The sequence below is a fragment of the Podarcis erhardii genome (genome assembly GCF_964252035.2).
Source record: "Podarcis erhardii genome assembly, chromosome: 7".
Lineage (NCBI taxonomy): Eukaryota > Metazoa > Chordata > Lepidosauria > Squamata > Lacertidae > Podarcis > Podarcis erhardii.
Genome location: NC_138511.1, coordinates 25,111,070 through 25,137,574, shown reverse-complemented (window position 1 = coordinate 25,137,574; position 26,505 = coordinate 25,111,070). Strand labels below are relative to the sequence as shown.

Sequence of the window (26,505 nt, the reverse complement as noted above, 5' to 3'; positions counted from 1 at the left end):
CAAGTCCATCCAACAGAACACGGACGTGTGTTTTGATTTTTAGCTTTTGATGGGTGAATCTTGAATGTTTTAAACAGCTGCTTCTGAGAGTTTCTTTTTTATTTCTTGAGTCTTCTTCTTTTTTTATAAACCACTTCGAGGTTCAAAGCAGCGCATCAAGCTTCGCAATGAACAAATAAAAATAGCTGAATAAGAATTGCAGGAGAATAGAACACACATACATACACAATTTAAACCTAGCATTAAAAATAAAGAGCACCCAGTTATGCACAAAACTGGGAGTACGTCTCTAGAGGGAGGGCGGAGTCTCTGGAAGAAGAGATGCCGGGGGCAGGGCCTCCGGGAGAGGGGCGGGGCTATTTGCTACCGGGGGCGGGGCCTCTTCCCCGTCGGGGTGGGCGTGGCCAGCCCCCCTGCGCGCCCCTTCGCAGCCGGCGAGCGAGCCACGATGGCGCCCCGGGATCTGCTTGCGCGGCCCCTCTTTGGGCTCCTGGTGCTGGCGGCGCAGCTCTCCGTCCCTGCCGTCGAGGCCGAGACGGACCTTTCCTCGCTTCCCGCGGACATGCTGCTGGCGGCGGGCACGGAGGCTTACGCCCGCGGGGACTGGAGCGCCGTTATCCTGCATATGGAGAGGGCGCTGCGGGCGCGGGAGGCGCACCGGGCGCGCCTGATCCAGTGCCGCTTGCGCTGCGCTGCCAACAGCACCGACGGAGCCCCGCCTCGCCCGGCGGAGGGCGAACAGCAGCAGCCGGCGCCTCCCGCCGTCGGAGAGCGGCGCCCGCTGGACGACCTCCGCTTCTTCGGGCAGCTCCTCCGCCGTGCCGGCTGCCTCCGCAAGTGCCTCCCCGACGGCGCCTCCCGCTACCAGCTCGGCGAGGAGACGGAGCTGGAGTTCCGCAAGCGCAGTCCGTACAACTATCTCCAAGTGGCTTATTTCAAGGTAGCCTGTTCGCTTGGATCGGGGACTGATGGCGATAGGATTGGGGGAGGGGGGAATCTTTTCAAATGGATCGGGACCTTCTCAGGGAGGAAAGGAGTCACGGAAGCCCCTCTGGGGGATCTATCCAGCTTGGTTTGGATTCCTCCTGATCCTCTCTGCGTATTTACCGGGGAAGTAGGCCCCGTCGAGTTCAGTTGGATTCCGTTTTAGCAAAAGTTAGAGGGGGTTGGAAGAGATGGTTTGATGCTGCTGCTAGGAGCCCTAACTAATTTTAATATTCCTTTAAGAATATGAGAAGAGTTCAAATCTAGTCTAGCATCCTGTTCTCACAGTGGCCAACAAGATGCCTACTGGGACAACTTTGTGAGCAAATCAGGAGGCTCTTAATCTCAGGGTTGTGGGTTCGAGCCCCACATTGGACAGAAGATTCCTGTGTTGCAGGAGGGTGGTCTAGATGACCATTGGGGTCCCTTCCAACTCTTAAAGGTAAAAGGACCCCTGACCATTAGGTCCAGTTTTGGCCGACTCTGGGGTTGCAGCGTTCATCTCGCTTTATTGGCTGAGGGAGCCGGCGTACAGTTTCCGGGTAATGTGGCCAGCTTTAGCGAACCAGAGCAGCGCACGGAAACACCATTTACCTTCCCGGCAGAGTGGTACCTATTTATCTACTTCCACTTTGATGTGCTTTCGAACTGCTAGGTTGGCAGGAGCTGGGACCGAGCAACGGGAGCGGGGATTCGAACCTCCGACCTTCTGATCGGCAAGTCCTCCCCAGGCCTTTTGACGACTCTGCTTTGCACTCCAGATACTTCCCCATCACTAGCACATGGCCCTCAGAAGATTTCCCAGCAGGGAATGCGTCCCCCTGGCTGAAGAAGAGTCCCCTTCCCTCCACTAGGCAGTCCAGGCATCGTGTAGGTTGAGGTCGAAGAAACGTTAATAGGTTCAATGGAAAGAAACAGAGAAACTAGGCTACAGGTACAGAGACCGGAGGAAGGAGAGAGAAAGAAAACAGAAATTGCAAAGCCGCTAAGAGACAGAGCTGAAAATCTGCATAATCTTTCGCATCTCCACCTGCAAAATTGGGTATAATAATAGCGGTTTATCGTGCGAGCTCGTAAGGATTGCAGCTAGATAAATGCATGTGAAATACGCCAAGTGCTTAAAAGTGCCATACAGAGGTTGAACATATTATTAATCGTATCTGTGTAATAAACTGCAGCTGTGGGTGAAAATAATCACACTGGGAGCAAGCAAAAAAACAGCACCATCTGCATCTCGAAACGCATCCATTATCAGAGAAATGGTTTTGCCGTTGCTGGCAATTGCAAGCAAGGAGAGCACTGTTACCCTCCGGTCCAGCTTGCAGTGTTCCCATTGAGACTTCTGATTAGTCACTGTGACAGTAGGATGCTGGACCAGGTGGGCCACTTGGTCCAGCATGCATCAGATCTGTCTCACATCCATGCTTAGGACTGGACCTGCCACTGCATTTCAGCCCCAATCCTGCTGCCCCATGAATGAACCTATGGGCTTTCTCTTTTGCCTCATGCACCAGTGGCTGGGTCAGTTGCAATGCCATTGACCAATGCCTGGACTTTGCCCAAGTCCTAGAAGTATCTCCCCTTTGTTGGAAGTCTGGGAAAAGTTGGAGAACTGAATCGGTCATTCCAGATTTCCTGTGGCACAATTGGAAAATGAAGGAATACTTTGTCCTTATATAGGAAGCAGCCTTGTAGAAAGCCCTGCGTCTCGGTTGCAATGTCTGAGCAGAACAAAGCAGAGATGGAGGAGCTGATGAGTTTGAGCTGCCTGGATTCAGGGACAGTTATTGCAGAAAGGGTTTTGCCTTTAATCACTTTTCCAGTTCTGAAGAGTTGACCTGGCCTGTCTCTCTTGTAGTCTCCATCCATTTGTCTGCCACATGTTCACTCCAGCCACTTAGAAAGCGTTTTTCCTGCTCCTTCCCCTGCGGCCAGAAGTTCAGCCCTTCCTCTCTCGTGTCTCTCTCTCCTCCCTACTTCCTTAGGAGGGGCGATGTGCCACGTCCATAGAGGGGCTGCGCAGGAAGACGAAAAAGAGGGGGGCCCTCCCCCGTGGTCTCAGGTTTCAGAGCCAATTCAACAACTGGAGTGGAGAAAGCAAATATGGAAAGAGCCAGGCTCTCTTTCTCCCCCACCAAAAACCAAAACCCCGTTGACTTCTCTGTGTCTGATTCCTAAGCTCTCTCCATTCTTAAAAGGCAAAAACCCGCAGTTTAATCCTCCTGCTTTTCCTATCTATCGGATACCGTGGTTTATGTCCTCCAGTTGGCTGCCCTGCCTTCGCAGTGAACTGCTTGTGGGGTGTTTGCATGCCTTCCTGTTAGTTTTGGGGGGCCCTCTCTAGAAATCCTTTTCATTGTGCGTTTGTGCAAAGCTGTGCTCATGATGGTATCAGGACGGTTAGACGCGTTGCACAGACACACGCCTTCCTTTCTGAGTGATGCGTGTTCCAAAACTTCCTGCTGGAATCTTTTCGCAAATGTTCTTGGTTTTTTTAATTTTCAATTACGCTTTATTGTTTTTAGAAAACACAATCCATTAAAACAGCAACAAATCACTACGCAGGCATTAATAACAGCAGCAATCAGGTTTTTCCTCCAAAAGCCCTTTAATATATATATGTATATCTTTTAAAAATTAAAATATATCAATCATTTTCCAAGTAATAAAACCAATTAAAAACCCAGCAACAGGAAAAATTTTACTAAGAAATAGGGGAGGTCCTTTAAGAGGGATCTGGCCAGCTTCTTTAAGATTACTTCTAAAGCACAAATGTTGGAAGCATTTCATTGTATATCTCTCAGCAAACTTGAATGGAGTGGCCATAACAAATCTCATTCATTTTTTTTTTCCTGCTTTGATGTGCTGTAGCTCCAGAATTGCCCCTCCAGATGGCAATAATAGGCTAACCCTAGGGAAGCATCACAGAACCATGAATAAAGCATGTGTGTGGACTCTTGCAGAATTCACACAAGCAATTTGGAGGGGGCTTTGGTATGTGTGTTTTTTGGCTGTTCAGGGATGGCAGTTAGTGCGACCTGCTGGCCATCAGAGTAAAAAGATTGCCCTCCGAGGGCAAGCCAGCCCAATGCCCTCAGGTGCCATGGAGGTGACTGCAGTATTGCCAGCGTTGTTGTAGAATTCAGCTGCCTCTCTGGTTGGCTTTGAATGGTGGTAGAAGGGGGTGAGGGAGGGGCAGCCTTTTCTGCCTCGGGCAGCAAAATGTCTTTGGCTGGCCCTGAAACTCTCAAACAGCAGGGCTTGTTGCAATTTTGGTAATCTCAGGTTCAGCACCTCTGCATGTGTAGAAACTGGACTGCTATACAAAAGTAAAACATTTTATCTGCCCAGGCTCTTGGTTTTTAATTGGGAGGGTCACTTGGATGTAACTTGGCTGTTTTCATGCTCATTTTTTATAGTGGGGTAGGGAGAACTTGGGTAAGATATATATTTTGAAAGAACTATTTGTTTTGCTGGTGTGTTTGCATCTGATCTTAATGTCTGTTAGGTCTGTTTTTGTTGTTCACTTTGAGACACCTAATCGTCATCATCATTATCATTTTCAAAGCTTGGCTCACCGGCCTCTGATACAGTGGCACCTCAGGTTAAGAACTTAATTCGTTCCGGAGGTCCGTTCTTAACCTGAAACTGTTCTTAACCTGAGGTACCACTTTAGCTAATGGGGCCTTCCACTGCCGCTGCCGCACGATTTCTGTTCTCATCTTGAAGCAAAGTTCTTTACCCGAGGTAATATTTCTGGGTTAGCGGAGTCTGTAACCTGAAGCGTCTGTAACCCAAGATACCACTGTACTACTCTTTACTAGCATACCCTATAATAGCATAGGGATGTTTAAAATATTTAATGCTGTATTGTTTTTAAGACTTGATTGGGAGCCACCCAGAGTGGCTGGGGAAACTCAGCCAGATGGGCGGGGTATAAATAATAAATTATTATTATTATCCCCCCCCCCCCGCCCCACCGAGGTTTGGCTCAAACAGAATGGGACTGTGAAAGGCTCCCCACCTTTGGTCCACCAAATTTCATCTTATGCACTCAACACTGTCTTTACTCCTCCCTCCCTCAGATCAACAAGCTTGACAAAGCCGTGGCCGCAGCCCACACGTTCTTTGTGGCCAACCCTGACCACATGGAGATGCGGCAGAACTTGGACTACTACCAGATGATGGCTGGCGTCAAAGACTCTGACTTTGTGGACTTGGAGGCCAAGCCGCACATGGTGAGAATGCCATTGGCAACTGTACTTCACCCGTGCCCAGATTCTCCCCCCAACACACATAAACACACATGCACAGAGAGGGTCCATATTCTGCCCACAGGAGCCAACTCCTAGGGCCTGAGGGATCTCCAGCCACCCAAATAAAATATTTGAGGGGATTGTCCCGTTCCCCTCAAGTTGATGGGCATTGCCATTCAAATGGTGTGCGTGACCACATCGTGACTGATTATGAGGGGCAGGGCGTACCTCCCCCCCCCCCAATATTTTATTCAAATTGGCGCCTCTGATTCTGTCTATGAATTACTACCTATGCTGGTCCAGAATCTAGCCTGGGCGACATAAATTCCACATTTTAAGCCACAAATGTGGTCTCCAAATTGGTCTTTCTGTGAACCGTGTGGCGTTGCAGAGGAGACTTAGCAAGTAGGTGTCAGAGTTCAATCCTGCCCAGGGCTGAAACCTGGGGACACCTGTGAGGAGGAGGGGAGGCAGAACCCTCCCCCTCACCACAAAAAAATAAATAAATTCCGGCATCCCTCAACATTCAAACATGGTCATTCCAGCCATAAGAATGGAGGTTTCCACAGCAGCTGCTTGGGTTCCTGACTGGAAAATTCCCACCACAGGGCCTAGAGGTGGCCAATCCTGTTTCACCGCCTGAGGCAAAACAGCAATTGCTGCCGGCCCGCTCCCCTTCTATTGCCGGAACCTCCCAGTTCTTGCAAGAGCCAGGGTTCTCCCCAAAGCATTGAAGGCAACTCAAGTTCTGGACTCAGGGACAGGTAAAATGAGTGGCAACACCACATGCTGGAACACCTCATTCTTGCTGACAGTGGCAGGAACAATGGGGTGAGCTGGTCCAGACCAGAGCAGCTACATTGCTTGTCGAGCCAAACTACTGCCAGTATATAACACCTTGCTTGTGGGATTCGCACTGGTGGCCAAACTGCAACTGGGCCAAGTTTGAGGTGCTGCCGTATAAGGCATGGTGCTTCTTACTGTACACCTGAGAGACGGCCTGCTCCCTTACGTATCTCCTCCCAGTTTCAAAGATCCCAGAAGGCCTCTCCTCACTGACCTGCAGCAGGGCCTCCAAGGTGGGTGCCCCATTCTGGGGAATCCGACAGGCACCCACCCTCTGTGCTTTCCAGAAATAACTGAAGGAATTTTTGTTCTGACAGGCTTTGCCAACTAGATAAAAAGGGTCTTTGCCGCGAGCCTTAATACAGTCTGAGAAAGGATTCCTCCAAACATATGCTATGTGCAGTCTAGCTAAGATTGAGGTTGGTGGACTAGCTTCCAATCTGTGCTTCCCATCTCTCGCACAAGTTCTGACTGCTTCCCATGCTTTCCCCTTTTTTTTGTAGGAAGAATTCCGCCTGGGTGTGAGTTACTACACAGAGGAGAAGCCCCAGGCGGCCATCTTGCACCTGGAGAAGGCACTAGAAGCCTACTGGGTCGCCGACACAGAGTGCCGAGCCCTTTGCGAGGGGCCGTACGATTACGAAGGCTACAACTACCTCGAGTACAACGCGGACCTTTTCCAAGCTATCATTGGTGAGCCCCAACCAGCAGCCGGAGTGTTGTGGACGAGCAAAAGAAACTCAAGCAATTCTTTTCTCTAAATGCCGAAGCGCCCCATTCAGTTTGTGGCTGGACTGCACCACTCAGGAGCAGGGGACGTGGGTGGCGCTGTGGTCTAAACCACTTAGCCTCTTGGGCTTGCCGATCAGAAGGTCAGCGGTTCAAATCCCTGCAGCAGGGTGAGCTCCCGTTGCTCTGTCCCAGCTCCTCCCAACCAAGCAGTTCAAAAGCATGCCAGTGCAAGTGAATAGGTCCCGCTGCAGCAGGAAGGTAAACAGCATTTCCATGCACTCTGGTTTCTGTCACGGTGTGCCAGAAGTGGTTCAGTCATGCTGGCCATGTGACCCGGAAAGCTGTCTGAGGACAAACGCCGGCTCCCTTGGCCTGAAAGCGAGATGAACGCTGCAACCCCATAGTTGACTTTGACTGGACTTACCTGTCCAGAGGTCCTTTACCTTTTTTTTTTAACCACTCAGGAGCATACGAAGTGAAGAGGGATGGGAGTTGGTTTGCCAATGCAGTCTGGGAAAATCAAATCCAAACCACAGCTGCAAAGGGGCAAAGCTTGCATTGAATGGCAAGTCCTGTTTGCAAAGGAACAGTCAGGAACTCACTTTAAGGATTGTTCCTTGTAGCCACAGCCTTTCCTGCCCCACACCTGACGTCACATATAGCATTAGGTGTGGGGTAGGAAGCCATGGCTTGGTCTGTCCTGGGTCTGATATGGCATACAGTGTGTAGGTTACTGCCTCTGGCCTGCAAAACCCCCTCTAACTCTCTGGTCCTGTTTTTAAGAAGAAACCTGGTTTGTCGTCTTTTTTTGGGCAGATCACTACACACAAGTGTTGAGCTGCAAGCAAGGCTGCGTCACAGAACTTGCATCTCAAACCGGAACTGAGAAGCCCATTGAGGACTTCCTCCCATCTCATTTCAACTACCTTCAGTTTGCCTACTACAACAGTAAGTTGAGAGAAAAGGTCCAGGTCCAATCGTTCTTATTTTTGTGGTAAGAAACGGGCCTGCTTCCCCTTTCAGTTGTTTTACCCTGTGCCACCTTTTCCAGGAAAAATTATCCTTTGGACCCTCATGATATCACACACCTAAAACGCACCACACATTGTACAGTATACAATAAATGTGTTTGTCTAATGTGTTAATATATACACTTCGTGACACCCAAAGAGGCTTCTAAGCGGTTTGCAAGTACAGTGGTACCTCTGGGTACGAATGGGATCCATTCCGGATCCCCATTCGCATCCTGAAGTGAATGTAACCCGTGCGGGTCGCGGTTTGCCACTTCCGTGCATGTGTGTGATGTCATTTTAACTGTCTGCGCATGCGTGAGCGGCGAAACCCGGAAGTAATGCCCCTTCAGCGAAGCGGGAGGAGAAATGGAAGGGGCTCCGTTTCTCCTGCCACTTCGCTGAAGGAGCACTGTGCAGAGAGGGAGAGAATTTTTTTCCCTTGTTCTCCCCCTCTAAAACTAGGTGCGTCTTATGGTCGGGTGCGTCCTATAGAGTGAAAAATACAGTACATTCTCCCTCCACTGCTTTGCCTCTGACTAGCAGTTGCTGTTGCTCCCAGGTCCTGCTTGCAGGATTCCCCTTGGGGGATCTGCCCCTCTGGACCAAATGGGTGCCTGGCCTGATCCAGATGCAGGTCTTCTTCTTCTTTTTACGTCCTTATGCAGGTTCTCTCCCCTTTTCCAGGCGGCGACTACGAGAAGGCCATTGAGTGTGCCAAAACCTATTTGCTTTTCTTCCCTAACGACGAAGTGATGAAACAGAACCTGGCCTACTACACAGCTGTGCTGGGGGACAACCTGGCCATGCCCGTACGCCCCAGAAAGGTGGGTGTCCTGGCAAGTGAGGTACAGGGGCTCACGGGTACAATGAAAAGCAGACAATAAATATTGAGACTAAATAAGTGAGCATATTATTTAAAAAAGCACTGAATCAAAACAAAACCATTTTAAAAACACAACAATGCGGAGGGGATGCATAACACACATACACACACAGAAGGCCTGCCAAAACACAATGGCCGGTTAGTGGCCAAAGATCTGTCTGAACAAGAAAAGAAAGTCTTTCCCCCCACAGGGATTCTTAGATATTTTTTTTTCTTTCCATTTTACATATATTTGCTGATTTATTTTTTTTACATCAGTCCATATTCTGCATTTTCTTCAACTTACCTCTCCTCCTTTCTGCAGTTACTTATTTATATCTTTTTATTACTGCCTATCCCATTTATATTAGAAAAGAAAAGAAAGTCTTTGCCTACCAGCAAGAGGAAAGCAGAGAGGAGACTGTCCTAGTTTGGAGTGAAACTTACTTTTTGTAAATTTATTCAGTGAGTGGGGTCTTAAAAATATGCTTTGGGGCGTGAGGAATTCAAACCTGCTATTCTTTTTGTGATCGGACAACATTTACCTTGATAAGTCTGTATTTGATAAAGAGGCACATAAACTGCTTTCGGGAAACCAACTAATTTTAATTTTAACTTCTGTAAATGTCAGGTAACCATAAATATAACTGAAAGTGCTTGGCAGTCATTTTTGATTATTTCTATGCACTTTTACACAAATTCACTTACCAGGCAAAACTAGATTATATCAATTAAACCAAAATATGTTTCGGATTCCCAAGTCGTGTTACGACTTTTTAGCGCGCCCCCCTTTTTTTGGAACTCAAAAGTTGAAACAATTCAACACACTCCTACCGGCTTAGGCTCCCCGTGGAAAGAAGTTCCACAATCTGGGAGCAGCTACTAAGCCCCTCTCTCTCACCAAACATGCCTGGGAGAGTGGCAGGATTAAGAGAAAGGCTTCCCTAGGAGATCTCAGACCCCAGGCTGAGGGAGATCTGGTCCTTCAACTGAACCACGCCACAAGGTTCCCCACCCCTGTGCTGGCTCATCGAGCCCGCTTCTGACTTTTCTGTCCTCCTTTTCTCACCCTCTCCGCTCAGGATGTCAAGCTCTATTGGAGACGCAGCCTTCTGGAAAAAGAGCAGCTTTTCTTCGCCTACGACGTCTTTGGGATCCCCTTCGTGGACCCGGTAAGAGGCGGCTCCTTCGGCCTGACACCCATTCTGTTTTGCCCTTTTTTTAAGGAAAGGCAGATGAGGGGAAGGTGCAAAGTATGGGGCCTAGGGCTTTGAGGTGGAGAGGTGTCAGAGCTGGCGCTGTGTGAGTCAAGGAGGAAGGGATCTGTGGAGAGCTACATGTTATTGGACTACAGTTCCCATCATCCCCAGTTTCTGAGTACAACGACTGGGCAGCTGAGACCAGGAAGCTCAGCAGGCCCAGAATTCCACCACCCCTGGTTGTACGTTTTGGGTGAATTCCTTGCGCTAAGCTCTTTTTCTCTCCCCCTGTTTTTAAGGACACTTGGACACCGGAAGAGGTGATACCGAAGAGGCTACAAGAGAAGCAGAAGTGAGCGCCTTTTTCAATAGACTTTCTCTCCCCACCCTTTTTTAAAATGCTTTTATACCCCACTTTTTACTTCAAGGAGCCCCAGGTGGCCCCCATGGCTCCCCTCATCTAATCCCAAGAACAACCCTCCAAGGCTGAGAGGCAGGGACTGGCTCCAAGGTCACCCATTGAGAGCTTCATGGCAAAGTGGGGATTTGAACTCTGGTCTCTCAGGTCCTAGTCCAATACTCTAACCACTGCACCATGTTGGCTCTCTGCTTATGTCTCTGCCTGGCTTGTTCTCTCTGGCTGCCTTATAGCTCAGAGCTAGGCTTTTGAAGCTGGCTCTCCTTCCACATCTGCATGGGAACTCTTCCCCCCAACCGCACCACCCAGGCCAGCAGTTGGCTCCATTCCAAGGTCTACCAGTTAATAATAATAATAATAATAATAATAATAATAATAATAATAATAATTTTTTATTTATATCCCACTCTCTCCAGCTGAAACTGGGCTCAGAGCAGCTAACAACAGTAAAAATAACACAGTTTACATAAAATCACAATCGATTAATTGAAATACATTCTAAAATCAGTTCATTCTAAAATCAATTCTGAATCAAATTAATGGCAGCCATTGGGCTCGAGTTCTATGAGTATTACCGAAGGAGGGGGTCAGACTGTACCTTGGCCAAAGGTCTGGTGGAACAGCTCCGTGTTGCAGGCCCTGCAGAAAGATGTCGAGTCCCGCAGGCCCCTAGTCTCTTGTGACAGAGCGTTCCACCAGATCGGGGCCAAGGCCGAAAAAGCCCTGGCTCTGGTTGAGGCCAGCCTAACCTCCCTGTGGCCTGGGATCTCCAATATGTTTTTATTTGAAGACCGTAAGGTCCTCCGTGGGACATACCAGGAGAGGCGGTCCCGTAGGAACAGGGGTCCTAGGCCGTATAGGGCTTTAAAGGTTAAAACCAGCACCTTGAACCTGATCCTGTACTCCACTGGGAGCCAGTGCAGCTGGTATAGCACCGGGTGAATTTGATCCCGCAGTGAGGACCCCGTAAGGAGTCTCGCCATGGCATTCTGCACCCGGTGGAGTTTCTGGGTCAGTCTCAAGGGCAGCCCCACATAGAGTGAGTTACTGTTGACCTTCCAGCTGATGACGCCGCCCTGTCTCTCCATTCTCTGCAGGGTGGAGCGCGAGACGGCAGCCCGCATCTCGGAAGAGATAGGCAACCTCATGAAGGAGATTGAGAACCTGGTGGAGGAGAAGACGAAGGAGTCCACGGACATGAACAAGCTCGTGCGAGAAGGTGACAGGGCAGCCTGGGTGTTTGTCGGTGGCCAAGGGAAAGGGGACTCTTCCCATGGCTCCAGCTGTGTTTCCAGCTCTTGTGTCCCAACTGCAGGGTCTAATCCATTTCCTCGCACGTGGGGAACCTGCGGCCCTCCATAAGGACTCCCAGCTCCCTTTAACTTTGACCGTTGGCTATGTTGACTGGAGATGATGCAGGTTTCAGCAGCATCCAGAGCGGCCACACCCCTGACATGCCTCTAACCTAGCTTCTGCCGCCTCCTCTCTGGTTAGACTGCTGCAGTGACTTATGCATGGGGCTGCCCTTGAAGACAACTCCTAAACTGAAGCTAGGGCAGAGCTCGAGATTGTTGACTGGAAGGGCGAGGCTTAGTCCCAGCTCCAGCTGCACCCAGCGGCCAATTGGCTCCCCCAGAGGACGATGGACCACGGCTCCCAGCATCCCTATCGGTTGAGGGTTGATGGGAGCTGGAGTCCAGCAGCATCTTGAAGGGCCTCTAGGTTCCATAACGCCTTGACTGCTTCTTGTTGCCTCACACAGGAGGCCCCTTGGTGTACGACGGGCTTGGCATCACCATGAACTCCAAGCTGCTCAACGGCTCCCAGCGTGTGGTGGTGGACGGCTTTCTGTCCGAAGAGGAATGTCGGGCACTGCAGAGGCTGACCAATGTGAGTAGCTGCCCCTCAGGTCCCAACACAGCACTGTGGATGCTCTGGGAGGCTGCAGCTCACTCTAGAATCTTGGTCCAGGGGGGTTCTTTCTCAGCTCAGCTGCCTTAGCTGTTTGCCTGACCCTAGAGATGCACAGGGATTGAGCCACGAGGGGCCTGTTCTCAAGCTCTGCCATTTGGCCTGAGATGAGTCCTGCTTGAGGGACGTGGGTGGCGCTGTGGTCTAAACCACTGAGCCTCTTGGGCTTGCCGATCAGAAGGTCGGCGGTTCAAATCTGCACAATGGTGTGAGCTCCTGTTGCTCTGTCCCAGCTCCTGCCTACCTAGCAGTTCGAAAGCACGCCAGTGCAAGTAGATAAATAGGTACTGCTGTGGCGGGAAGGTAAACGGCATTTCCGTGCGCTCCAGTTTCCATTTGGTGTTTCATTGCGCCAGAAGCGGTTTAGTCATGCTAGACACATGACCCGGAAGGCTGTCTGTGGACAAACGCTGACTCCCTCAGCCTGAAAAGTGAGATGAGCAACACACCCCATAGTCGCCTTTGACTGGACTTAAACGTCCAGAGGTCTTTTACTCTCTTTTTTTACCTGGGGTTTTCACCACAACCCCAGAAGAAAAAATGGATTGAAATGTTCAGTTTTACTTGGAGTAGACTTACTAAGATGTGTAAGACTGAATCAGATAAGTGCTGGAGATGCAATGAGGTTGAGGGTACGTTCTTTCATGTGTGGTGGACCTGTAATAGAGTACTGGGAAATAATTTATAATGAATTGGGGGGAAAAAATGTTTAAAAGCACCTTTCCTTTTTGTTGGGGATGATTCAGATGGAAATTCCCAGGTGTCAAAAATGGTTATTTATATGCCACTACAGCAGCCCATGTTTTTTAGCCCCAAATGGAAATGGAGCGAGGTCCCAACCAAAGAAGAATGGCAACTTAAACTGATGGAATGCGCGCAGCTTGCGGATCTAATGTATAGAATAAGAGAACAAGAAGAACATTTATTTAAAGAAGATTGGAAAATGTTTATTGAATACATGGCAGGGAGGGGAATTGTGTACACTTGAAAACATTGGCAGCATTAAGATAAATCCAACAATGTAAATAAGTATCGATGGAAGTAATAATGGAATATGGAATGGTTTAGTTTATATAAAATATGCAGGGATTTATGCTATGTAAAATGAACCATGGAGACAGAAGGGAAGTCATTGCTATTTTAAGGTTGTATAAATGAATATTCTAAATTGTAAAGCACAAAATTTAACACACACAAGTAGAGAGAGATATAAATGTTCAGTTTTATATATATATCTTCTCTACCCTCTCCCAATGCAGGCAGCTGCCTCTGCCGGTGACGGCTACCGTGGGAAGACCTCCCCACACACCCCCAGTGAGACTTTCTATGGCGTCACCGTCTATAAAGCACTCAAGGTAAGTCTCTGAAAGAGCAGAAAGCTGTGCTCGGACTTCTGGGGGGGAATCCAGGACACAAGAATCTAAGGGGGGGGCCTGCTGGATCAGGCCGATGGTTGACCTAGTCCAGCATCCTCTTTGCACCGTGGGAAACCCACAAGCAGGATTCGAACACAAGACCCCTCTCCCCTCCTGTGGTTCTGCTGGTATTCAGAAGCATCGCTGCCTGCTGGAATGGGCCTGTTTCCTGTGTAAATCTCTGTCTTTGTCATCAAAGACGCAGACGGAAGTTGCTTTCCGTGATGTTGGGGCTGTAACAAACACAGAAAGCATTGTGGCCTCCTCAGCTAGATCCCAACCTTACTGCGGAATAAAAAGCCATGGCCGTTTGTTCCCTCAACTTTTGGGGAGTTTTGAATTGTCGTTGTTAATTTTTCTTACCGATAAACGTTTATTATTTTTGTTTTGGTTTTTTTATAATAATTTTTATTGAGTTTTCCATATTTGTCATAATCACATTTTGTTACATAAACATTGCTCGACTGAGCACCGACCTCCTTCCCTCCCTCTTTCTGACTTCCAAACATGTTTACTAAATTCTTAGCATCTCTATAACCCCCTTTTTACTTTCTATCTTCCTTTAACATTTCACCTCATTCTATGTAAATCAGCTCCTTCTATTCACATTACAAAACATTCCAACTCAAACCTACAAACGTTTTCAAATGTTTGCAATTTTCTTTCATATAAAATATAAATTTGCTCCAGTCCTTTTGAAACAGTTCGCCGCGCCGATTCCAAATCTTCCCCGTTTGTCTTTTTTGTAAACAGCTATTGAGGTGGTTGTTTTTGCTGTGTGTGTACCTTCAAGCGGCAGGCCTAGGATAGCTCAGTCGGTAGATCACAGGAATCTTAATCTCAGGATTGTGGGTTCAAGCTCCAAGTTGGGCAAAAGATTCCTGCATTGCAGGAGGTTGGACTAGATGACCCTCGAAGGCCCGTCCAACTCTGCTGTTCTATGATTCTGCGAAATGTCATAAAATAAACAAATGAACCAGGTGCCTGGGTCAGGGAAGATGGAGCGCAGGACCTGTTGTCTTTGGGGCAGTAGTCCATTTTTAAAGCCGGTGAGCCCACGGTAATAGGGACCAGGACAGGCCGCTGGGAGAGCTCATCAGGGGAGTTGGGCTGGGTGATCATCAGTATGCAGATGATACCCAGCTCTCCCTCTCTTTCAAATCAGAACCAGTGAAGGCGGTGAAGGTCCTGTGTGAGTGTCTGGAGGCAGTTGGCAGGTGAATGACGGCTAACAGATTGAGGTTGAATCCTGACAAGACAGAAGTACTGTTTTGGGAGGACAGGGGGCAGGAGGTGTATGGGGACTCCCTGGTCCTGAATGGGGTAGCTGTGCCCCTAAAGGACCAGGTGCGCAGCCTGGGAGTCATTCTGGACTCACAGCTGTCCATGGAGGCGCAGGTCAATTCTGTGTCCAGGGTCTGGTACGCAGGCTGAGACCCTACCTGCTGGCAGACTGTCTCACTAGAGTCGTGCCTGCTCTGATTATCTCCCACTTGGACTACTGCAATGTGCTCTACGTGGGGCTACCTTTGAAACTACAACTAATCCAGAATGCGGCAGCTAGACTGGTGACTGGGAGTGGCCGCTGAGTCCATATAACACCGGTCCTGAAAGACCTACATTGGCTCCCAGTATGTTTCTGATCACAATTAAAAGTGTTGGTGTTGACCTTTAAAGCCCTAAGTGGCCTTGGCCCAGTAATGCTGAAGGAGCGTCTCCACCCCCATCATTTAGCCTGAGGTCTAGCTCCGAGGGCCTTCTGGCAGTTCCCTCCCTGAGAGAAGTGAGGTTACAGGGAACCTTGCAGAGGTCCTTCAAGGTGGTGGCACCTGCCCTGTGGAACGCCCTCCCATCAGATGTCAAGGAAATAAACGTTTAGAAGACATCTGAAGGCAGCCCTGTTTAGGGAAGTTTTTAATGTTTGACCGTTTATCGTGTTTTTAGTATTCTGTTGGGAGCTGCCCAGAGTGTCTGGGGAAACACAGCCAGATGGGTGGGGTATAAATAATAACAAGTTGTTGTTGTTGTTGTTGTTGTCTGGAACTTGAACCTCCTCTGTGTGCCTCATAGGGCCCTCGTATCTATGGGACCGCCTCTCCTGGTATGCCTTGCAGAGGACCTTAAGGTCCATGAATAACCATAGTTTAGCGGTCCCAGGCCCTAAGGAAGTCAGACTATCCTCCACCAGGGCCTTTTCAGTGATGGCTCTGACCTAGTGGAATGCTCTGTCCCATGAGACTAGGGCCCTTTAGGATTTAACCTCCTTCTGTTGGGCCTGTAAGACAGAGCCATTCCACCTGGCCTTTAATTTGAATTCAGCCTGATCTTTTATTTCCCTTCTCTTCCTTCCCCCTCCCCTTTTATGAAGATCACCTGCTCTGAGACCCCACAGCTAATTCTCCTCTGGCCTCCTCACTGGCCCAAGTAGGACCAATTCAGCCAGCTAGCCCTGGGGATTATCTAATTGTTTTTTTATTTTTGAATTTTATTGTTATTCATGTTTTTATACTATATTTTATGCTGCTTTTATAATTAAGTGTTTTAAAGTGTTTTAAATTTGTTGTTAGCTGCCCTGAGCCCAGTTTTTGAACCGGGAAGGGCGGGGTATAAATAAAAATTTATTATTATTATTATTATTATTATTATTATTATTATTATTATGCCTCCGCAGCTGGGACAGGAAGGCAAAGTGCCCATGCAAAGTGCTTACCTCTACTACAATGTGACCGAGAAGGTCCGGCTGGTGATGGAGTCCTATTTTCGCCTCGACACCCCCCTGCATTTCTCTTACTCCCACCTGGTGTGCCGCACTGCTATTGAAGGCAAGTAGGGCATTCTGCACATCCTCTAGCGCAAAACACCCTGCCTCAGGCCACACACCCCTCACCAGGCCACACCCCTCACCAGGCCACACCCCTCACCAGCCCTGCCTCACACCCTCTCTGGGTGTTTCTGGCCTGGCTAGAATGTGTCCTCCAACTCTCGCCAGGCCTCTTGCCTGCCTGGAGTTTGCCTTTCCAAAAGCACCATGAGGACTAGGAACGTGAAGGGCTGCTGTCTTTCGAAAGCCGGATCCTTCGGGTAATTGAATCTTCGCTGCCAAGTGTGGCAGGCTGGCCGCAGTGGTGCAAACTTTCAGCGGTGCCTGTCTCCCGTGCAGATAAACAGGAAGACCGGGCGGATCCAAGCCACCCTGTACACGTGGACAACTGCATCCTTAACGCAGAGGCTTTAGTGTGTGTCAAAGAGCCGCCAGCCTACACATTTCGGGACTACAGGTAATGGCTGTGAGGAAGTGGAGAGAATGAAAAATTCCTTCTCCACTGACAACAGCAAGGCACTGCGGTGGTTGTGCTCCTGAGCAGCTTTTTGACCTCTTAAGGAACGGCACAGACCCTGTGCCCCTCTAGATCAGCCTTTCTCAACCTGTGGGTCCCCAGATGTTGTTGAACTACAACTCCCATTACCCCTAGCTAGCAAGGCCAGAGCTCAGGGATGATGGGAGTTGTAGTCCAGCAACATCTGGGGACCCACAGGTTGAGCACCGCTGCTCTAGATGTAGTTGGACTACGACTCCCATCTGAGGAGATTTCACCCCTCCCATATCCAAGAATCTCCTGATGTCTCTGCTGATTCTCCAGAGAGGAGGGGGCGGTGTTCTGCTCTCTACTTATTCTACTCCAGCACCACATCAAAGAGTCAGTCAGTCAGTGTGTCGGAGAGAGAGAGACTGAGTGTTAGAGATCGTGTGTAGAGATAAGGTTGCTGCTAAGAGCAGCTGCAGACACTCAGTGTAGCATTCATTTATGCTTAGACCTCATTAAGCTCTGTATATAGTTGTATAGTTGTAGATAGAATAAAGAAGATATTCTACAGAGCTGCTCTCTGATGTACTCTGCTATACTCTGCTATGGACGACTGTCTTCTTGCTGGAGTGAATCCGGTGCTCACAACTCTAAGCTGTGAGTCCACAGCACTTTGACCTGTTCCTGTCCAGAAGGTGGTCTCTGGAAGTGCTACCCAGCTTGCTTGGCCCATTTGGGGCTGAAGTGTATGAGTCCAGTTCGTGGCACTGGCTCAAGGGCGATGCTGACACCATTAACCCCAGCCAGTGCACCCGCTGGTCACGGAAGATGGGAGTTGTAGTCTATAACATCTGGAGGGCCACAGCTTCCCCATCCCTGGGCTAAAGGCTCCTGGGAGCACCATCTGGAAAGGAGGCTGTGTGTTGTGTCCCTGCATGAGTGGCTGCTCTGCCAATGGGGAACCTGAGGATCTCTAGATGTTGCTGGGCTACTGCAGCAGCCATCAGCCCCAGCCAGCATGACCAGCAGTCAGGGGTGAGGTGGGAGTTGTAGTCCAGCAACCTCTTGAAGGTCAAAAGTCTCTTGCCCTGTTCTTAAGGTAGTTGGCAAGGTCTAGCTGCCTGAAGACCCACCCTTTTAGGACAGTGGTGGGGAACCCATTTTTCTGGTGGTGGAGCCAGGTCAGTCAGCAAGAGGGAGTTGCAGGATTGCATAGTTCACTCCCTCTATCCCTGCAAGACTTTTCACACACACACACACACACACAGAGAGAGAGAGAGAGAGAGAGAGAGAGAGAGAGAGAGAGAGAGAGAGACTGGGCTCATGTTCATGACTTCTGCCTTGTTTATTTTCTTTAAGTGTCTATCCCAGGTTTTTCCACCAGGGGACCTCACAGCCGCTCCAAAGACTTAACGTTACCCAGCATGAGAGTAAAGCGATTAAAATACCCATTTAAAACAATATAAGAGCAGCCTGTCAAAAGACCAGCATAGGGAGGACATGTCAGGCACAGGTGGCCAACCTCTGCCAGGTTATTCTTGAAACAGCAACTTGCCGGAGTCCCGTGTCCGGTTCTGGGCACCCCAGTTTTAGAAGGATATCGACAAGCTGTAGCATGTGTGGAAGAGGGCGACCAAGAGTATTAAAGGGTCTGCAAGACAAACCTTATGAGGAACGGTTGAGGGAGTTGAGTACGTTAAACCTGGAGAAGAGGAGACTGAGAAGTTGATAGGATAGAGCCATCTTCAAATAGGCTGTCTCAAATGAGATATAACAACCTTGTTTTCTGTTCTGTGGGCTGCAACGCTGGCACCCAAGGGAACATGTTTGGTTCACCCATCTGCATACATTTTGCTCAGCCCCTTCTGCTCAGAAGGAATTGGCGGGGTTTCCAATTTCCATCTTGAACAATGAGGACTAGAATCCCTCATTTTTTTTATAAAAAAAAAAGGAAGGAAGGAAAAGGGTAGGCAGTTCTGATGCATATTCCCTGCACTATAACAGAGTCTGCCTTTGCTCCATAATGCACTGCAAATTAGACTCTGGAGCAGCAGTTGCCATTATGGTGCCCACGGGCGCAATGGTGCCCCTGTGGTCTTCCCCTGGTGTTTGTAGAGCCTCTGAGGGCCCCACCCCATGGCCACGTGGTAGCAAAAGACCGATTATCTTTTTTCTCCCCTGAGAAGAACATAGAGCTGAAAGGGGAAGTGTGATGCTCTCTCTCTCTTCCTCCTCCAGCTCTGTGCCCTTTTTCAAGTCTCAGATCTGTGGATGTGCCCACGACGCTCTCTTAAAAAGGCAAATGAGCCCCGTGGCCAAAAACCTTGGCAGCCCCTGGGAAGAGTGTCCTTTAAGGACACTTTCAAAATGAACCAGGTGAAACGAACCAGGTCTGTGTGTTTCTCCGCTCCACCAGAAGGAAAGGCATTGACATAATATCTCCCCCCTCTCCTCTGCTAATTCTAGTGCTATTCTCTACCTAAACGGTGACTTTGAAGGAGGAGCTTTTTACTTCACGGAACTGGATGCCACGACGGTGACTGTGAGTCGGTTGTTCCTCTTTATGTTCTGTGCTCTTTCGTGTGTCTTTGGGCAAAGGGAATCCCCCCCCCAAGGTCATCTTTGCTGGACTCCATAGTCTGTGTGTGACCCTTGGTGCAAATGAGCCAGCCCTGTATTGCCTCCAATATTCGCCCTGCTCAGAGTAGACCCACTGAAGTTAGTGGATTTCATTCGTTTCAGCGGGGCTATGCCCCTTCTGTGCTGGATTCTGACGTCTTTCGTACATTGTGCAAATAAGCATAATTGGATCTGGGCACGTCAAAGAAGCGTTTCAGTTAAATGGATTGCAAGCTTTGTACAAGAAATCAGGTTAGCAAAAACAGAACTCCACAGCGCCATCTGGTGTCACAGTGTTAAATTGCATAAACCAACGCATATAAAGCGTTTTCTCTTTGCCAATGTAGCTGAGTCCTGGTTCTGTCTCTTCCGCTTAATGTTAGCAGTTATACCAGGGCTCACCAGCAGATGCAACGCTGCCCCCCTGAGTGCCCACGAGGTCTCTGAGCCTCCTTCCCCCTCACTCAGTGGCCCTCAGCTGCCAGGTGGTGAGAGTGGTTCGCTTTGTCTCCCCTGAAACCTCCTTCCTAGAAGGAGGAAGTTGGAAAAGTCACACTCTTTCCCACTTCCTTCCTTCTCTTTTCTGGGAGTAGACAGAAGGGGTAGGGTGTGGGTGAATCCTTTTTTCTTTTCTTTTTTAAATCCTTTTTATTTGATTTTACAGATATAAAATTATTACATTCCAAATGCATATCCACATGTAGATATTACTCTGAATCTCATGACTTCTCCCCACTCCCTCCGTGGGTCCTATTATTAACATTTACAGCTGCATATTATGCCATACTCTATATTTCATATCAGTCCAAATTATCATTACAAGTGAGATTAAAATCCTGCTAATGTTTCCATCTGCGTGTAGTGGTCTCCTAGATCAGTTATAATTTTTTTCCCTTCTTTTTTAAAGTTTTTGTCCTCTTGGTTCCTGAGTTTCCCAGTCAGCTTTGCCATTTCAGCTTAGTTTGCCATTCCTCTCTGGTAGCGACTTTTTCTTCATTCTATCTCTGGGCTAGTAACATGCAAGCGGCTGTACATAAAAAGTATTTTCTGCTCCCTTGGGATGTCAGTACCTATAATTCCTAATAATAAAGCTTCTGTTTTTTTCACAAAAGTTATTTTAAACATTTTTTTCATTTCATTATATACCATCTCCCAGAAAGCTTTTATTTTCTTACGCACCCGCCACATATGATAAAAGGTACCTTCTTTTTCTTTACATTACCAGTAGATATTTGTACCTGTTCCATACATTGTTTCAAACAATGTAAATCAGAACCAGTGAAGGTGGTGAAGGTCCTGTGTGAGTGTCTGGAAGCGGTTGGAGGGTGGATGGCAGTTAATGGATTGAGGTTGAATCCTGACAAGACAGAAGTACTGTTTTGGGGGGACAGGAGGCGGGCAGGTGTGGAGGATTCCCTGGTCCTGAATGGGGTAACTGTGCCCCTGAAGGAACAGGTGCGCAGCCTAGGAGTCATTTTGGACTCACAGCTGTCCATGGAGGCACAGGTCAAATCTGTATCCAGGGCAGCTGTTGACCAGCTCCATCTGGTACGTAGGCTGAGACCCTATCTGCCTGCAGACTGTCTCGCCAGAGTGGTACATGCTCTGGTTATCTCCCGCTTGGACTACTGCAATGCGCTCTATGTGGGGCTACCTTTGAAGGTGACCCGGAAACTACAACTAATCCAGAATGCGGCAGCTAGACTGGTGACTGGGAGCGGCCGCCGAGACCATATAACATCGGTCTTGAAAGACCTACATTGGCTCCCAGTACATTTCCAAGCACAATTCAAAATGTTGGTGCTGACCTTTAAAGCCCTAAACGGCCTCGGTCCAGTATATCTGAAGGAGCGTCTCCTCCCTCATCGTTCTGCCCGGACACTGAGGTCCAGCTCCGAGGGCCTTCTGGCGGTTCCCTCACTGCGAGAGGCCAGGTTACAGGGAACCAGGCAGAGGGCCTTCTCGGTAGTGGCGCCCACCCTGTGGAACGCCCTCCCATCAGATGTCAAAGTGATAAACATCTACCTGACATTCAGAAGACATCTGAAGGCAGCCCTGTTCAGGGAAGTTTTTAATATGTGACATTTTAGTGTATCTTTCATCTTTGTTGGAAGCCGCCCAGAGTGGCTGGGGAAACCCAGCCAGATGGGCGGGGTACAAATAATAGATTATTATTGTTGTTATTATTATTATTATTATTATTATTATTATTATTATTATTATCAAACTTACTAGGAGTCAAATACCACCAGTATTTGTTCATGAATCCTAATGTGCCCAGTGGCCTAGAAAGGCCATTTGCCTTCCAGGTGTTTGGGACTACAACTCCCATCAGCACCAGTCAGCACAGCAATCCCGGCGGGGAGCAATTCAGTTTGGGGTGTGCTGTCCAAATCAAAATGGTCCTCTGATCATTTTTTTATGTTGCATTTTAATCTTGTTTTTAAGTTGTATTTTAATCAATTGTTTTTATACCCGGTGTTAGCCACCTGAGCCCGGTCTTGGCTGGGGAGGACGGGGTATAAATAAAATTATTATTATTATTATTATTATTATTATTATTATTATTATTATCCCCTTTGTTGGTTTCCAGGCAGAGGTTCAGCCCCAGTGTGGCCGGGCTGTGGGTTTCTCATCAGGTTCCGAAAACCCGCATGGCGTGAAAGCCGTGACCAAGGGCCAGCGCTGTGCCATTGCCTTGTGGTTCACCCTGGACCCCCGTCACAGCGAACGGGTATGTAGAATGGCTGTTGCTTTGCCTCACTCCTCCTTTCTCAACCCCACCATGCCCTTCTTTTTCTCCCGCCCCCATATCCAGGCCTGTGTGTAAAATTCTGCAAAAAAAAGAGGGTTTTGCTGGGTTTCACTTCTGCATTGCAGGCAACTCGGCCTCAAGTTTTCTGCCTCTGCCCTTTCTCCCAAGAAATTGCTTTCTAAAACACCTGGTTGTTATGCAGAGGGCAGAGGAAGGAAGCCTAGTGGGTAGGCGCCGCATCGAAGGAGATCTTTTGGCTAAGCATTTGGAGGCACTTGCTAGATGGCAAGAACTGTTTAGGTCCCAGATATGGATTCTGAAGGTCCATTATTGGCTAAAACTAATTTTTCTTCTTTTGCAAAACAAAAATGGGGAAATCCTCACTGCAAGAGAATCCAAGAGAAACGTAGGGTTCACACTGCAGGCTCTGATAACCTGTGGATATGAAAAAGCTGAATCCACAATTAAACAACGAATAGGGTGATGTTGAGCTGCAATACCACATGAGTTGAAAGGACAAGGTATCCAGAAATTAACGGGAGGGGGTTTATCCAAAGGGAGGTATTTATCCAAAATAGAAATACCCAAATTTAGAAGAGCTTTTTATGCTTGCCAGATTTAATGTCCTTCCACCAGCAGGGCAGATTTGAAGGCAAACCATATTCAGAACGAACATGCCTCTGTGGTTTGAAGGAAGTTGAAACTGCTACTCAAGCCCTACCGCGCTGTCATTACTACAAGGTTATACGCTCTATATTTGTCACTCCAGTCACGCAGCAAACCCCCAAGCAGAACTGATGATTATTACTTAAAATACTTAATAGAGAACAGAGAACCAGACACTACCTTCAAAGTGGCTAAATTCCGTGCTGCTTCTATAAAATTAAGGAGACAAGCTTTGAATGAATCTAACGACCAATGTCTAAGTATAATAAGAATATGTTTTTTTAAAAAAATATTTGTACCCCGCCCTCCCTAGCCAGAGCCGGGCTCAGAGCGGCTAACATCATATAAATAATACATTATGCATAAAAACAAGCAATTGATCAATTAAAATGCATCCCAAAATTAATTTAAATAAATTAAAAGTAAAGTTCAAACTGGACAAATGACAATCCTCAGGTTAAAACTGAAAGCGGTTAATACTCACCAGGACCAACCAGTTTCCACTGATATTATAATACCCTGTGAGTGGGCTGGGAAACCTCCTTCGTGCTTGTTCTTATACAAATAGAAAATGAGTCAGACTGAACCCTGACCAAAGGCCTGGTGGAACAGCTCCATCTTGCAGGCCCTGCAGAAGGATGTCAAATCTCACAGGGCCCTGGTCTCTTGTGAGAGAGTGTTCCACCAGGCCAGTGGTTTTAAATGATGTTCTAAATTAGCGATTAAGGTTTTAGTTTATATGTTTTAGCTGTTTTATATCTGAATTATTTATTGTGTACTAGCTCGCAGAGCTTAATATTAATCAATTTATGTTTGTATGCTCTCTGCTGTTGTATATGTTGCACTCTGGTCAGTGACCAAAATATTCAAGAGCTGTTTGATTGTAGGCCAAGCTGCCTAGAAAGATGGTGTGTTCTCCTTTCCTGCAGGTTGGTTGGCTGAAGCTGCACCCCACAATGAACGGGGGGCTAGAATGGATGACCTCTTAGGGATGTACCAACGATACATTTCTACAGAAGGCTTGCTAGTTTGCTCACCTTGTTCTCCTCTCATACCTTTCATAATTTCCCAGGCAGCCCTGTGGTGAAATGTGTTGGGATGTAATTAGATGCTAAGGGAGGATATATTTATTAGATATTACTCCTCCTTCCTCACATTTGTGCATTCAGCAGAGTGTTTAAAAGGGAAGCTTAAATAGGCTAGTGTTCGCCTTTCAGTGTTAGCAATCCAGGATGCTTTAAGGCAGAGTGGATTTTCCTGTTATTTACCCCCCTTTTCTCCCCCTTAAAATAGCAACCACACAGTCTTGTAAAGGGTAAAAATCACTCAGTATGCCTCCTGAAGAATAACAGATGCAGCCGGTTTGTTCAGACAGGCTTAAAGTAGCAATTCAGTTACTAAAACATGCTAAAGTCTAGCTTAAGATGGAGTCTGAACTTGCAGGTGTTCTCGTGGCTGAGAAGGGTGGAAAGAGGATGAGCCCAGGCAAGGAAGAGGATATATAGCTATGCCTTCTTCCTGCCAGGACCACCAAGTTCTCCCTAGCAGTTTTTCAGGAACACTCTGTGACCCTCAGCCCCTTCATGCGCCTTCCGGCAAAACATGAGTCGTTGGTTAAATATCCTGCACAATGGGCAGCTGCTTTAGGTGCGGCTGCAGTTTCGCGGTCATACCACCTGCTTTGCATGCAGAAGGTCCCAGGCGGAGCGCATTTTGGGAGCCCCTGTTGTAGAAACGATAATGTCAGATGGCAGTGGTGGTTGCTCGTGAGTAACCAGTCAGGACTCCGACCTGTCTTTTGCAGGTTTTATTTTGGTGCAAAACTATCTACAGTGCAGAGCCACAAGTTCAGGCCTGCCTCAATCGCTAGCAGAATCCAGGAGTGGTTGTTTCCGGGACCTCCCCCAACATAAGAGCTTCGTCACCCCCAGCCTTCCTTCTTTGCCTTTTACACCTCCGCACAGGGTGGGCGACGGAAGGGGCGTGCTTCCCTCCTGGCCAGCTTGGCCAGGAGCGGTGCTGAGGCTCCCAGCAGCATCCTCTGGTCCTTTCCCCTCTTTCCCACTGGAGGTGAGGCTATCCTCACCACAGGAAGAGGAAGTGCTTCGCAAGATTTCCGGAGGTTCCCTGTAACCCAACTGCCCCTCTGCTTCCCTACCCTGTTCCGATGGCAGTAGCCTGACAGATAATAATGAGAGCAGAACCCCATCCCACCCCACCCCCTGTAACAAAGTCTCCTTCCTCATCCACCGCAGGAAAGAGTCCAGGCCGACGACCTGGTGCGGATGCTGTTCAACACAGAGGAAACAGAGTTGCCTCCAGAGAAGGAGACCATGGCGGAGAAGGAGATCGTGGCGGAGAAGGAAATCGTGGCGGAGAAAGAGATCGTGACGGAGAAGGAAATCGTGGCGGAGAGTTCCACGCCAGCCCCAGCAGAAGACCCTGAGCAAGACGCCACTTTAGGGAAAGACGAGCTGTAATCTCTCGCACACCAACACACAAATGCACACAACCAAGAGAGCCCAACGAGAGGCACCAACAGGCAGAACTTTTGGGGCACCGAGAAGCATAGTGGGCCACCAGCCTGTGGATTGGGACCCTCGTCCGGCACACAAACAAGACTGAACATGACCACCTCCCAAGTGCCTTACATATAGTTGCTGTGGCCCAGGAGGATTTCTTTGGAGGGAGAAGGAGGAAGCTTCCTGTTTCCATCTGCCTCTCCCCCTCCCCTGATGTTCTGTTTCTCCAAAGGGGGCCACACCACCAGCTGTGTTTTCTTTTTCCTTTTCTTTTTTAAGGGTCCAGCCAGTTTTGGGGTCGCAGGGAAAGCTCTGCTGCCCAGAGACTTGAATTCAAATCTCCACTCGGCTGCGAAACTTAGCAGGCGACTTGTGGGCCTGTCGCCATCTCCAAATCTAACCTACCTCACAGGGTTGTTGTGAGCATAAAAGCAGAGGCAGCCCAACAGGCCCTGCCCTGAGATCTGTGGAGGAAGAGTGGGATGCAAATGTACCAAATAAAATAAGATGGATACCACTTTCCTGCTCTGGAACAAGTATGTGTCTCGTGTAGGTGGAAACCTGTCTTCATACAGAGGTAAAATTTGCATTTGTTCCCCGCCCTCGTTTGCCTCTTGCCCCGCCCACCACGAGCATGTGGCCCCTGGAAGGTTGCCTAGAATGGAAAGTGGCCCTTGGCTTGAAAAAAATATTCCCTACCTTGAAGTAGAGGCTGGATGGCCATCCATCAGGGGTGCTGCAGTTGAGTCCTCCGTTGAACAAAGGGGTTTTAATTCCGGAATGACCTCCAAAGCCCTTTCCAGCTCTAAAATTCTATGATTCTGAGTGTCCCCCAGTGGCTTGGGCACTGTATGTAAAATGAAGTAGACAAAAGATTCTGCCTGTAGGCTAAAGCAGACACGACACAAGAGGAAACTAAACAGTGGAGGGAGGAGGAAATGA

General features: G+C 48.4%; 1 protein-coding gene across 1 annotated transcript; it reads left to right on the top strand.

Annotated features, from left to right (window-relative positions):
- Positions 1-411: 411 nt before the first annotated feature.
- On the top strand, positions 412-26,080 carry P3H1 (prolyl 3-hydroxylase 1). The gene is made up of 15 exons (XM_081870940.1): positions 412-940; positions 5,070-5,222; positions 6,590-6,779; positions 7,635-7,766; positions 8,516-8,655; positions 9,776-9,865; positions 10,192-10,244; positions 11,408-11,529; positions 12,073-12,200; positions 13,541-13,636; positions 16,368-16,518; positions 16,857-16,974; positions 19,468-19,543; positions 22,214-22,354; positions 25,297-26,080. Exons 1-15 carry the CDS (start codon positions 449-451, stop codon positions 25,519-25,521), a joined length of 2,307 nt encoding a protein of 768 aa, XP_081727066.1. The 5' UTR covers positions 412-448; the 3' UTR covers positions 25,522-26,080.
- Positions 26,081-26,505: the final 425 nt, after the last annotated feature.

Coding starts and splice junctions, on each gene's coding strand:
- P3H1 (XM_081870940.1), top strand. CDS start 449: ATGGCGCCCCGGGATCTGCTTGCGCGGCCCCTCTTTGGGCTCCTGGTG. Junction 13,637..16,367: donor CCGTCTATAAAGCACTCAAG/GTAAGTCTCTGA, acceptor ATGCCTCCGCAG/CTGGGACAGGAAGGCAAAGT. Junction 16,975..19,467: donor TACACATTTCGGGACTACAG/GTAATGGCTGTG, acceptor TGCTAATTCTAG/TGCTATTCTCTACCTAAACG.